This window comes from Doryrhamphus excisus, linkage group LG21 (assembly GCF_037039965.1).
Source record: "Doryrhamphus excisus strain RoL-2023G ecotype Guam linkage group LG21, RoL_Dexc_Guam_v1.1, whole genome shotgun sequence".
In the NCBI taxonomy this organism is placed as follows: Eukaryota; Metazoa; Chordata; class Actinopteri; order Syngnathiformes; family Syngnathidae; genus Doryrhamphus; species Doryrhamphus excisus.
This window is the reverse complement of record NC_136377.1, coordinates 3,972,224-3,985,922: the sequence shown is the minus strand read 5'-3', so window position 1 is coordinate 3,985,922 and position 13,699 is coordinate 3,972,224. Positions and strand designations below refer to the sequence as shown.

Below are 13,699 nucleotides of genomic sequence, written 5' to 3'. Positions count from 1 at the left end.
GGGTTTTCTCCGGGTACTCCAGTTTCCTCCCACATTCCAAAAACATGCTAGGTTAATTAGCGACTCCAAATTGTCCATAGGTATGAATGTGAGTGTGAATGGTTGTTTGTCTATATGTGCCCTGTGATTGGCTGGCGACCAGTCCAGGGTGTACCCAGCCTCTCGCCCCCGAAGACAGCTGCGATAGCCTCCAGCACCCCCATGACCCTCGTGAGGATAAACGGTAGAAAATAAATGAATGAATAAACATTAGTCAGTTTGGGCCTAAAGTAATGCATACTTATGGATTTCCTCTAGGGGGCGTCGGATGACTTTCTGTGCTGTATGCCCTCTGCTGTAATAGTGCTGTGACTCCACCCACTCTAAGGGGAGATTAGTCCTCTAAGAAACCCTCTCATTTTTAGTTGAAAGTTCCTCCAAAATGCAGCAGCAACAATATAAATGTGTATGACACCTGAACAGTTCAGTTCCACACGCATTTCAGGGAAATCTGCGGCCCTCTGAGGGCAGCCATAACTGTGATGTGGCCCACGGTAGAGAGGATTGATTCCTAGAGTGCATGTCAGGCATCACTGTGTGGCGTTTATTGACAAATTGTCCATCGATTTGGCTAGCAGTCAGTTCAAGGTGTCTATCCCAGACTGGGATAGGCTCCAGCATACCCCTTGTGACGTGATCATAGTGAGCATTAAACAACTTATTATTATTACGACTTACCATTGGGATATAATCATAATATCATAATTCATTCATTCATTTTCTACCGCTTTTTCCTCACAAGGGTCGCGGGGGTGCTGGAGCCTATCCCCGCTGTCTTCGGGCGAGAGGCGGGGTACACCCTGGACTGGTGGCCAGCCAATCACAGGGCACATATAGACAAACAACCATTCACACTCACATTCATACCTATGGACAATTTGGAGTCGCTAATTAACCTAGCATGTTTTTGGAATGTGGGAGGAAACCGGAGTACCCGGAGAAAACCCACGCATGCACGGGGAGAACATGCAAACTCCACACAGAGATCACAGAGGGTGGGATTGAATTGGGTTTCCTAGCTGTGAAGTCTGCGCGCTAACCACCCGACCGCCGTGCAGCCCAGTAATAAAATTATTTTTCATATTTAAAAAATGTAATAAAAATATGTAAACTAGTAGAAATCAAAATACATCTAAATTAATATTTTAAGTATTTTTTTAAATTATTATTATATTATTATTATTATTTTTTGCAATATTCATGAATTCACTCATTCATTTTCTACCGCTTATCCTCATAAGGGTTGCAAGGGGGTGCTGGAGCCTATCCCAGCTGTCTTTTGGCGGGGTACACCCTGGACTGGTCGCCAGCCAATCACAGGGCACATATAGACAAACAACCATTCACACTCACATTCATACCTATGGACAATTTGGAGTCGCTAATTAACCTAGCATGTTTTTTGGAATGTGGGAGGAAACCGGAGTACCCGGAGAAAACCCACGCATGCACGGGGAGAACATGCAAACTCCACACAGAGACGGCTGAGGGTGGAATTGAACCCTGGTCTCCTAGCTGTGAGGTACGCGTGCTAACCACTCATCCACCGTGCCGCCATAATATCATAATATGGGATCTCAATTGGTAATCTAAATTTTACCAGAGCTCAGATTTCTATCACCAAGTAACATAAACCACATTAGAAGACCATAAACTGCCCCACATTATTATCTTATTAATGAAGTGTGGACCACTAAAATGTATCTTTTTTTATGGGGCAGGTAATCGCTTTATTAGCTACTTAGCCGCAGAAGCGCTGACGTCTTCAAATATGAATAAGATTCAGGCCCGCAGAACTCTTAAAAAGAAGCTTGTCTTCCGCGGGTACACTCAAGCAGCGGGGCGGTGCCCAGAAATACACGAGGAGTAGATGTTACAGCTCTCTGGGAGGAACACGTTTCAGCACTCTTCTCCCTCTTGCTGCCGTCACTCGGTGATGTGATGCAATGTGAACGCTGTGCAGGCAAGGGGGATGGCACTTCCTGCCGGTGGTCAGAGTCTGTGTGCTGCTGAACCGTGACGCTCATGACTAATTCAAAACAATCGCAGTGCTTTTTATACACGCGTTGGAATAATCCCAAACCTAATTCCAATCCTTCCCGTAGTTTATATATAGTTTTCTACATTGAACGTCATTGTCTAGCTCAGGGGTCTCAAACTCAATTTACCTGGGGGCCACCTGGGTGAAGCCGGGCCGCATCAGGTTTAAAAAAAAAACAACAAAATGCATTTATTAAAAACTGGAAAAAAAATCAATAAAAAAACTATTTTCAATGCTTTTGCTTCTGCTATACCCTACACTTTTTCAGTACTTTAGTTCCGGTTTTCCACACCAAAATATCTGATAAAACATTCCACTGTTCTCAAATATCTTAATTTTTATTTTTCTATACACAAAATAAGATTAAAAAAAATAAACAAATTAAGAATAAAGACAGTAAATCAATCAATCAGCAATAAATAAGTAAAATAATAATAAAAGAAAAACATAAGAAACCACATACAGTTGCTAGAGAAATTATTTTGTTCAGATTCAAATGTACAGTATTAACAGTTATTTAACCTTTAACATGAACATTAATGAAACTTAATCATTTGACCCAATTAGCAAGTTAGCATCGTACTCGGTTCCATCTGGGAGCAGCGTCGTAACTTTAACAACATGTTTGATGACATGCTTTATCTTGACGTGTATTTTCCCTTTTATTCAAAATCATTTCCTGTATTTATTTGTACCCTAGCGTCATAAGCCTTTAGCTTCATTGCTAATCCAAAGCAAAACAAGACGGGGTAACAGGGTAGGGTAACAGTATGGGGCGTGGGCAAAATCATGTTAATTGTGTCCGGTGTGCACACAGCTTTAAGCTATCATTTCAACATTAAACTTTGGTATCAAGGTGGGGGGCCTCAAACTAGCGTAATGCGGGCCACATTTGGCCCGCGGGCCGCGTGTTTGAGACCCCTGATCAGGAACTTATATACACGATTTACAGCTGTGTACATGTTGATCGAGCCACATTGCGGCCCAAATGCGGGCCGCGAGTTTGAGACCCCTGGTCTAGCTAATCCTAGCTGGTTAGTGATAAACACAAGTTCTAAACTATGATAAACCAGTCTGGTGGGCACTAAACTTTGATACTGAATTAATTAATTAATCACGCAATAAATGAGCTCATGTACACGTGGGTCTGTTTGCCTCACCTGCTGCCTCCAAACAGGAAGGAAGAGAGATCACTTTGTTCCATAGAACAATGGCGTGAACGGAGTGACACCTTTATTTAATTTTTTTTTTTTTTTAGTTCTCGATTTTTTTTGTGCCTTTGGAATTTTTTTAAATAATTTTTGGGCCTACTGTATTTAATGACTTTAATTTATTTTGCGTTTCCCTTCGCTAATGTGTTTATTTATAATGTATCTAGTACCATGGCTTACCTATTTATTTGATTTAGTATTAACTCAATAATTTTCTACCGCTTATCCTCACAAGGGTCGTGGAGGGGTGGTACACCCTGGACTGGTGTCCAGCCAATCACAGGGCACATATAGACAAACAACCATTCACACTCACATTCATACCTATGGACAATTTGGAGTCGCTAATTAACCTAGCATGTTTTTTTTTTCGGAATGTGGGAGGAAACCGGAGTACCCGGAGAAAACCCACGCATGCACGGGGGAGAACATGCAAACTCCACACAGAGATGGCCGAGGGTGGAATCGAATCCAGGTCTCCTAGCTGTGAGGTCTGCACGCTAACCGCTCGACCGCCGTGCAGCCTTGATTTAATATAACAATACATATTTTTATTTTCATGTGACTTGACACAAAATAGATGTGGACCAATCAGAAGCCTGTTTGAATGTGTTCTTCTTCCTGGTCATAGCATAGCATAGCATAGCATAGCATAGCATAGCACGCTCAACATTGACTTAGTGGTTGCATCAACATCTTAATGCCATTACTACACACACGAGGTGTTAAGGTGCTTTCATGGATCTAAATGATGATGTTCTTCTCTTGTTGTGTGCAAGCCGCTGCTTCTGCAAGATGATCCCGGGCCAGTAGCCTGAGGGCTGACTTGAGGGCCCGGGGGCCGCTGGGAGCAGACGGCGGGGCTGGTGGAAAGGGGGTGGTGGGGAGGAGGGGTTTGCTGCAACTGCCAGGGGGCGTCCTCCGGGGGTCTCTGTGTTTCATGTGTGCCTTCAAAGGGAAGCAGGAAGCGTGAGTGAGTTCATCAATGCTGCCATTGTTTGCTTCTCCACGAGTCCGACATTTATTTATTTTTCAATGTTTCCGTGTGTCCCTTTTGGTCACTTAGAAGAATGATCGTGTCATGAAGGACGCTTCTGATCTAAAAAACCTCTTGCACACAGCAGAGCAGAAGGTGGAACACTGTCAGGTCATTCTGCTTTCCAAGTAATTTATGGGAATATATATTATTATATACCCCTTTTTAACATGGATTTATGGAAATGTTGAAAAGTGTGTATCTCCAAAAAAAAAAAAAAAATGAAATGATTTTATGGATAAATGCAAATGTAAAAAAAAAATTTTTTCCTCATAAAATGTACGACTTTCTTCATGTAATATTACGACTTTATTTTTTTAATTTATTCTTATAATATGGTGACTTTTTTACTCAAAAAAAATTTGCAACTTTTTTTTTACTCAAAAAAAATTTGCAACTTTTTTTGACTCAAAAAAATTTGCAACTTTTTTTGACTCAAAAAAATTTGCAACTTTTTTTGACTCAAAAAAATGTATGACTTTATTCTCGTAATATTATAACTTTTTATCTCTTAAATGTACAACTTTATTCATGTAATATTACAACCTTATACTCATAACGCTACGGCTTCATTCTTGCAATATTATGACTTTATTCTTGTAAATTTCCGCCATAATATTCCTACTTTTTCCTACTTTTTTTCTGGTATTTTTTTTTCTCTTTTTCTCATAAATTTTCTACTCTTGTCTTGTAATATAACAACTTTTTTTCTGGTAAAAATTGTTTTCTCTTTTTCTCGTAAATTTACAACTTTATTCTTGTAATATTACAACCTTATACTCATAACGCTACGGCTTCATTCTCGCAATATTACGACTTTATTCTCGTAAATTTCCGACGTAATATTCCTACTTTTTCCTACTTTTTTCTGGTATTTTTTTTTCTCTTTTTCTCATAAATATACGATTTTATTTTCATAAAGTTACGAGTTTGTTCTTGTAATATTATGCCTTTTCTCTCATCAAATTTACAAAATTTTTCCTTGTAAATGTACGACTTTATTCTCGTAATATTGTCACTTTTTTCTCTTAGATTTACAACTTTATTCTTGTAAATGTCTGACTTTATTCTCGTAATATTACGACTTTTTTCTGGTAAATTCTTTTCTCTTTTTCTTGTAAATTTACGACTCTTGTCTTGTAATATTAAAACTTTTTTTCTGGTAAAAAAAATTGTTTTCTCTTTTTCTCGTAAATTTACAACTTTATTCTTGTAATATTACAACATTATACTCATAACGCTACGGCTTCATTCTTGCAATATTATGACTTTATTCTCGTAAATTTCCAACTTAATATTCCTACTTTTTCCTACTTTTTTCTGGTATTTTTTTTTCTCTTTTTCTCATAAATTTCCGATTTTATTTTCATAAAGTTACGAGTTTGTTCTTGTAATATTACGCCTTTTCTCTCATCAAATTTACAAAATTTTTCCTCGTAAATGTACGACTTCAGTCTCGTAATATTACAACTTTTCTCTGGTAAATTATTTTCTCTTTTTCTCGTAAATTTCCAACTCTTGTCTTGTATTATTACAACTTTATTTTCTGGTAAAAGTAGTTTTCTCTTTTTCTCGTAAATTTACAACTTCATTCTCATAATATTACAACTTGATTCTTGTAAAGTTACAAGTTTTTTCTCGTAATATTAAGTTTTTTTTCTTGTAAATTCACAACATTTTTCCTTGTAAATGTACGACTTTATTTTCATCATATTAGAACTTTTTTCCTCTAAAATTTACAACTTTATTCTTGCACATTTACAATTTATTTATTCTTGTTTATTTTTGTGAAGTTACGACTATATTCTCGTAAATATACGGCTTTATACTCGAAATCTCAGATTATTATTTTTTTGTCAATGTAGACCCCCATAGTTCCATTTTAGTACGGATTCTGTCTTTTTTTTTTTTGTTGTTGCCAAAAGTACGTAAAAGATTAAAACCAAATGACAGCAGTATTCCCAAGTTAAACTTTCATGGAACATTATTTTGATGTGTATTTTCCGGGCCCCTTTTTTAAAATCATGGCATGATGTCCGCTGCCCCTCCCCGTGGCGTTCCCATGGGTGTTCCCTCTTGTCACACCGCTTCACTGTCAGCCTGCATGGAGACTCCAGAGACTCACCTTGACGTTACGCTCTGCAAAGAAATATTTGGACAGTCAGGATGACACGGTGTCAAACTTTTTATTCCGTACTATTTTGACCAAGGAAAACTTCTAAGCCTTTCTTTCTTGGAGAGAAAATGATAATGTGCTGACTTCCTGTTCAGACTGATCCGGTCTTTTTAAGTGCTGTTAGAAGAGAGAGGGGAAAAAAAAAAATCACACCACAGTGAGTTCTTTCTGGCTGGCTAATCTTATTCCTCAAGGCACTCTGATAATGGAGAGGACTTTGAATAATGAATGCAGTGTATCATACTGTTCTTCAGGCAGGCATGCATGCTGAATGAATTAAGAACCCCACCTCTAATATCATCCTCCATGCATGCCAGCCCTTTTTAATCCATTTACTTTTAGTTACTGTATTCATACTGTATGTATTACTGTATCAGTTGATGGCCAGCATTCGGATTTAATTACCCAATTATGGAAAATAGGCAACAACTAAATCTCTTTCAGCTGTTCAGATATTTTTGTCAATAAACAACAAAGTTATTTTTTGGTTTAATTATGGTTTTACTGGGTTGCACGGTGATCAAGTGGTTAGCACAGGCCTACCTGCAATACGATTCCACCGTAACGTGTGTGGAGTTTGCATGTTCTCCCCGTGCATGTGTGAGGTTTTTTTTCCCGGGTACTCCGGTTTCCTCCCACATTCCAAAAAACATGCTAGGTTAATTAGCGACTCCAAATTGTCCATAGGTATGAATGTGAGTGTGAATGGTTGTTTGTCTATATGTGCCCTATATGGCTGGCGACCAGTCCAGGGTGTACCCCGCCTCTTGCCCGGAGACAGCTGGGACACCCTTGTGAGGATAAGTGGTAGAAAATGAATGAGTGAATTCATGAATATTGCAAAAAAAAGTACAAAAAACACTGACATTACATATATAATAATTAACAAAATTACTTAAAATATTAATTTAGATGTATTTTGATTTCTATTAGTTTATATATTTTTATAAATTTTTTTAAATATGAAAAATAATTTTATTACTGGGTTGCACGGCGGTCGGGTGGTTAGCGCGCAGACTTCACAGCTAGGAAACCCAATTCAATCCCACCCTCAGTGATTTCTGTGTGAAGATAGCATGTTCTCCCCGTGCATGCGTGGGTTTTCTCCGGGTACTCCGGTTTTCCTCCCACATTCCAAAAACATGCTAGGTTAATTAGCGACTCCAAATTGTCCATAGGTAGGAATGTGAGTGTGAATGGTTGTTTGTCTATATGTGCCCTATATGTCTATATGGCTGGCGACCAGTCCAGGGTGTAACCCGCCTCTCGCCCGGAGACAGCTGGGACACCCTTGTGAGGATAAGCGGTAGAAAATGAATGAGTGAATTCATGAATATTGCAAAAAAAAAGTACAAAAAACACTGACATTACATATATAATAATTTAAAAAATTACTTAAAATATTAATTTAGATGTATTTTGATTTCTATTAGTTTATATATTTTTATACAATTTTTTAAATATGAAAAATAATTTTATTACTGGGTTGCACGGCGGTCTGGTGGTTAGCGCGCAGACTTCACAGCTAGGAAACCCAATTCAATCCCACCCTCAGTGATCTCTGTGTGGAGATAGCATGTTCTCCCCGTGCATGCGTGGGTTTTCTCCGGGTACTCCGGTTTTCCTCCCACATTCCAAAAACATGCTAGGTTAATTAGCGACTCCAAATTGTACATAGGTATGAATGTGAGTGTGAATAGTTGTTTGTCTATATGTGCCCTGTGATTGGCTGGCAACCAGTCCAGGGTGTACCCCGCCTCTCACCCGAAGACAGCTGGGATAGATGGTTGGTGTGTATTATTTTGCATATGTGTGTAGTGTATGTATACATATAAGTATGTGTTTTCTGGTATTGTAGTCCCCTAATCAGGTGTTTGAGTGTTGTGTTTGTAGATGTCCTTCTAAGATGACGTCATCATAGAGACAGATGGACATCATCTCAATGAAGAAGACATCCATCACCCAAGTCTGTAAGTGTGTGTGTGTTGTGTGTGTGTGTGTGTTGTGATGCTGATAGAAGCTGACTAATAGAGAAGAGTCTTCTACATTCTCATTTGTTGCTACCGGCTGCTGATAAATTATTGATTTTGGGCTGCATTCCCTTACTCTCCTCACTGCCATGACAACCTTATGTGTGTGTTTATTTATATTTATATATATTTATATTTATACAAATTCTAGAGTATCATCCCCATTCTGTCAGGAACACCCTTTAAATGTATTTGCATCTCTCCCAAAATTCTCTTTTTTATTATTTTTTTTAATTTTTTTTAAATAGTCAAATGTGAGATTGTTGCATGAGAATGTAAATAATTCAAAGTCGGCCACATGACGCCTTTCAGCTCCACTTACCAACACAACACAAGGCTCCGCTTCTCATATCAGCATCCATTATGTATGAACACGACCCTGCAGACCCTGTTTAACCTCCTCTTTACATGCTCACGTTTTTAGGAACGCCCCATAATCACAACATCTTTATTATTAGCGTTGCTGTCGGCGGTAGCCAGGTCTCTTCCTGAATAAATATTCCGATATTCCAATATTCCAACCAGCTCTCAGTTACACGGCCCACTGCGGCTCCTCACAGGCATTATAATAGGAATAGTGGATAATTGGTTCATGTAGCGTTTAGAGGGGTACCTAATGATGTGACCCAGGGGTGCAACCTCTTTATCTACTTAGCATCAAGTGCAGACGAATTATGTTGAAATATTAATACTGAAAAGAAGATTGGACCGGAAGCAGCCCATATGATGATCCATATTTATAATGTAACATATTTAAATATATACATATAATATTCACATTTACAATATTTTATTTATTTTTTTAATATATTGTATACAGTTAAACAAGCTATAATGTATGTATTCACTTAAATTGGCTTATTTATAACATTTGAAAAAATAATACATATTTTTGTTGATAACTCAAAAGAAATTAGAACATTTAAAAATGATCAGATTTAAATAATAACAAAAATAAAGTGTATTTTTTTATTATAGATGATACCTGCATATCTGTTGTGTTAGAATAATCAACTATAAATTATTTTGAAAAATTACTGTCAATATAGTATTCTAGTATAGTAAATAATAAAACAAATATTTGAATTGAATACAATAATTGTATCTACAATATTTGATTAATTTAACTATATTTACTTTTTTAATGTCAAAAAATATGCACTATAAATCATCATCGCCCTTATAGATCAAAATATAATTAAAAATAAAAATATAAAAACATTGCTATGTCTTCATAATAATAACTGCCATGGCCATCCATCCATTATCCATAATTAAATGTGTAGCAATTTAAAAGGCAATAGGCTATATGTAAAATAAAACACTCATCATGCATATTTAATTCCTGAATATGTGTGTGTGCATATGAATTTACACACATACTAAATATATTATATATATATATATATATATATATAATATATATTAATATATCACAATGTTATGGAATGAAATGATTGGCAAAAATGGAGTCATGGAAATAGCCAGGTTTAGAAAATAAACAGTCATTTATTAATTACATTTAAACAACGTCTTTAAAAAGGGTGAGCGGTTTTCATAAATATGATGTACATACAGCGGGCGCGGCTACACGTGACCCAATAAAATAACACACACACATATTCCATAACTCATATGAAAATGAAATGAAATTGTGTTAAATTAGTCACGTGCCATTTGGGTTGTGGAAGTGTACCTAAAGTGTACCTAATATAATATAATATAATATATATATATATAATATTATTCAATAATAGCAGCCATTGTTCATTCATAATGAACATGAACACAACCTTGTGAAATGTGTATGTGTGTGTGTGTGTGTGTGAGAGAGAGAGAGAGGGGGAAATCCACGCAGTTTTAATGATATAATTTATAATTTAACAACAAGTAGTAATAATAATAATGATAATAATAATACTGTGCCTTTTTAAAGCAACAATCAGTAACATTTGCACTTAGGAAGAACAAAGTGAAGACGTGATTGTGTTGAAGTAGTCCATCCATCAAATGACGTAAAGTGACGTAACATCCCTGAAAGTGACATAAAGTGTCTTTTAGAAGTTACAGCACAGTCACGTGTTCAACAATTCCTGATTTGTGCTTTTAAAAAAGAAAAAAGTGCACTAAAATGAAAAATATAGACGATATAATCCCAAAATTTGAGACCGTGACAAGAGCTGCCTCGCAAATGTCCAACGAACGGGTGATGCGTTCAATGTCAGTGCACCGCCGAGTACTTCATGCGCTTCTGTTTCTGCCTCTGGTTGCAGAACCACACTCGAACCACGTTCTTTTTCAGGTCCAGTTTCTCCGCGATGGCTGCGATCTTCTCCGAGGAGGGCCTCGGCTGGATGGCGAAGTAGGCCTCCAGTGAGCGCTTCTCCGGGGCTGCGATGGAGGTGCGCCGCCGCCTCCTCGCGTCGTCCCCCACCGGGCCACCGGGTCCGGCACCTCCGAGTAGATCCTGCTTTGCGCTCCTGTCCCGGTGCGCCGCCTCGGCCTCCTCCAGCCAAGCGTGGAGCACCGGCTTGAGCGCGATCATGTTGTTATGCGACAGCGTGAGGGACTCGAACCTGCAGATAGTGCTTTGGCTCAGCGAACCCACGCCGGGGATCTTCAGATCCGCCAGAGCCGAGCCCACGTCCGCTTGCGTCACGCCGAGCTTGATGCGCCTCTGCTTGAAACGCTCTGCGAAAGCTTCCAGCTCGCGTGGGTCTGACTCCACGTCACTGTGCGCGGGCATGCCCGGGTGAGGGTGACCCATGGCGGCCATGGCCTGGTGCAGCTGTCCCATGGTTTGCAGGTGGTGGTGCTGATGATGGTGGTGAGCCATGCCGGGCTCCGGAGCCCCCATCCCGGTCACAGCCAGGCTGCTGGAGAGATGCTCCAGAAGATCCCCGGCCTCCAGGCTCTGTCCCAGCTGGTGGTGATGATGATGATGATGATGATGATGAGGATTCTGGGGTGCGATGATAGCAGGTACGTGTAAAGAGACGGAGGAGGAGGAGGTGGAGGAGGTGGAGGTGCTCATGGTATGGAAGGTGCAGCCGTCTCTCCTGATGCTGTCAGCCGCCGCCTGCAGAGCTTCTGCCCGCGCCAGCAGGCTCTCCTCCACGCCGCCCCCCAATATATTGGCCTGCAGCTGCAAGCCAGCATGGTGGGAGTCAGTGGGGAATTGTGTCAGGCATGAGGATGATGATGATGATGAGGAGGAGTACAAGAAGGAGGAGGAGGGAGGTCATAAAAATTAATATGGAGGGAGGAGGAGTGAGTCGCATGGAACGAAGTCAAATCACATTTACACACAAAACGTTCACCGACCTGTGGTGGGCCCGGCAGGCACACTCTGCGCATGCTCTCATGGACCCCGTGAGTGTGCAGGCCGGGGTGGCTCAAGTGCTGCTTGCCGTCCATGGTCATCATCATCATCCTCTTCTTCTTCTTCTTCTTCCGCTATGATGGAGGAAGAGCAGGTCCACACTGACTGGACTTTATGACTGCACCCTTACACCTTCCTCCTCTCCTCCTCCTCCTCCTCCCCCTGCACCTAGCTCCTCTTACATGGACGCAACAGGTGGACCTGTTCTGCGCATGCGCAATAATGCTTACCCGCTCAATTTGTCCTGCATTCCCCAAACGTCTACTTCTTAATGCATAAAAAGAGTACACGAATACTTTACTATTGATATATAATATTTTTTTACAGATGCTAAAATAGTATAAAAATACAGAAAATATATTTTAATAATCAAATATTAATGATACGTACTGATATTATGATGACATAATTATACAGAATCAATAATAAGCAAGCCCTTTTAGTGTACTGTTACATTTTAGAATACAAAAACACTAAAATGATACAAAATATATTTTTATTAGTAGTAAATATCTATGCAGTAGATGAACCACAACAAAGCCGTAATAAATACAAATACAAAAACATTAAAATGATACAAAATATAATTATTTTTATTAGTAGTAAATATCTATGCAGTAGATGAACCACAACAAAGCCGTAATAAATTATTATTATTAATGTACTATATTATTAATGATCATTGAACTAAGTATGAAAAACAAATTATTGCACATTTATACACTTATTAACTGCACAATTTGGCTTTAAAAAGTACTTTTTAAATGAATATAACTGAGCATTATTATTATTATTTATCATAGGTCGACAGCACTGTGCAGCTGTCCATGGTGCTGATCCTACTGCAAGCATTAAATCATATGATAAAAGTTCCACCCAATAGAATTAAGGGAGACTTACAGAAAGAAGAGCATGTTTGGGGGGTTGGGGGGCAAAGAATGATGACGCTGCAGGTCCATCTGATCCCGCCGCTCGCATGTCTGGTTCCCTTAGCGTGTAAATAATGTAGCAGGTGGCAGGCATCCGTTACAATGTTAGCATCTTTCTATTCACCAAACAGATACACAAAAAAAAAACTTATTACCATAAATGGAGACACGCCCGCCATTCTATCCCATTGCTGGTGTGCTACCGAGTAATACAGTGGTGGTGCCCCCTTTATGTTTGTCACACTTAAATGTTTCATATCATTAAACAAATGGAATTTGACATTAGTCAGTCACGACATAACTTTTTATTATTGAGGGAGAAAAATAATCCAAACCTTACGTGGCCCTGTGTGGGAAAAAAGTGATCAGTCTGGAAAAGGTTATAAAGCAGGGGTCTCAAACATGCGGGCCAAATGTGGCCCGCAGGACACTAGTTTGAGGCCCCCGCCTTGATATGAAAGTTTAATGTTAGTGCGGCCCGCGCAAGTTTGATATGGATGCTGTATGGTATCATGTACCCAGAAAAAATTATTACGTTTGATTCATGTTCATGTTAAAGGTTAAATAACTGTTAATAGTTATCCTCCCTATCCGTGTGGAAGTGGTAAGTTTTTGGCTATTTAAGTTTAAAGGAAATAACTTGAAGGCTACCGTTTAGGTCGCTAGCTCTCTAGTTTGCGAGTTAGCATGTGTCTCAAGACCCTGCAGTTGCGCAATATGTTGTAAATAATAATGTTTTTAATAAATGCGTTTTTGGAAAACCTGATGTGGCCCAGTCTCACCCAGACCCGAGCTCCAGTGGCCCCCAAGTAAATTGAGTTTGAGACCCCTGTTATAAAGCCATTTCTTTCTTTC

At 39.1% G+C, this 13,699-nt stretch overlaps 1 protein-coding gene across 1 annotated transcript; it reads right to left on the bottom strand.

Annotated features, from left to right (window-relative positions):
* Positions 1-10,645: 10,645 nt before the first annotated feature.
* pou4f3 (POU class 4 homeobox 3) lies at positions 10,646-12,001 on the bottom strand. Its single transcript, XM_058087316.2, has 2 exons — positions 11,858-12,001; positions 10,646-11,678 (listed from the first exon to the last, which is right to left on the bottom strand). Exons 1-2 carry the CDS (start codon positions 11,963-11,965, stop codon positions 10,755-10,757), a joined length of 1,032 nt encoding a protein of 343 aa, XP_057943299.2. The 5' UTR covers positions 11,966-12,001; the 3' UTR covers positions 10,646-10,754.
* Positions 12,002-13,699: the final 1,698 nt, after the last annotated feature.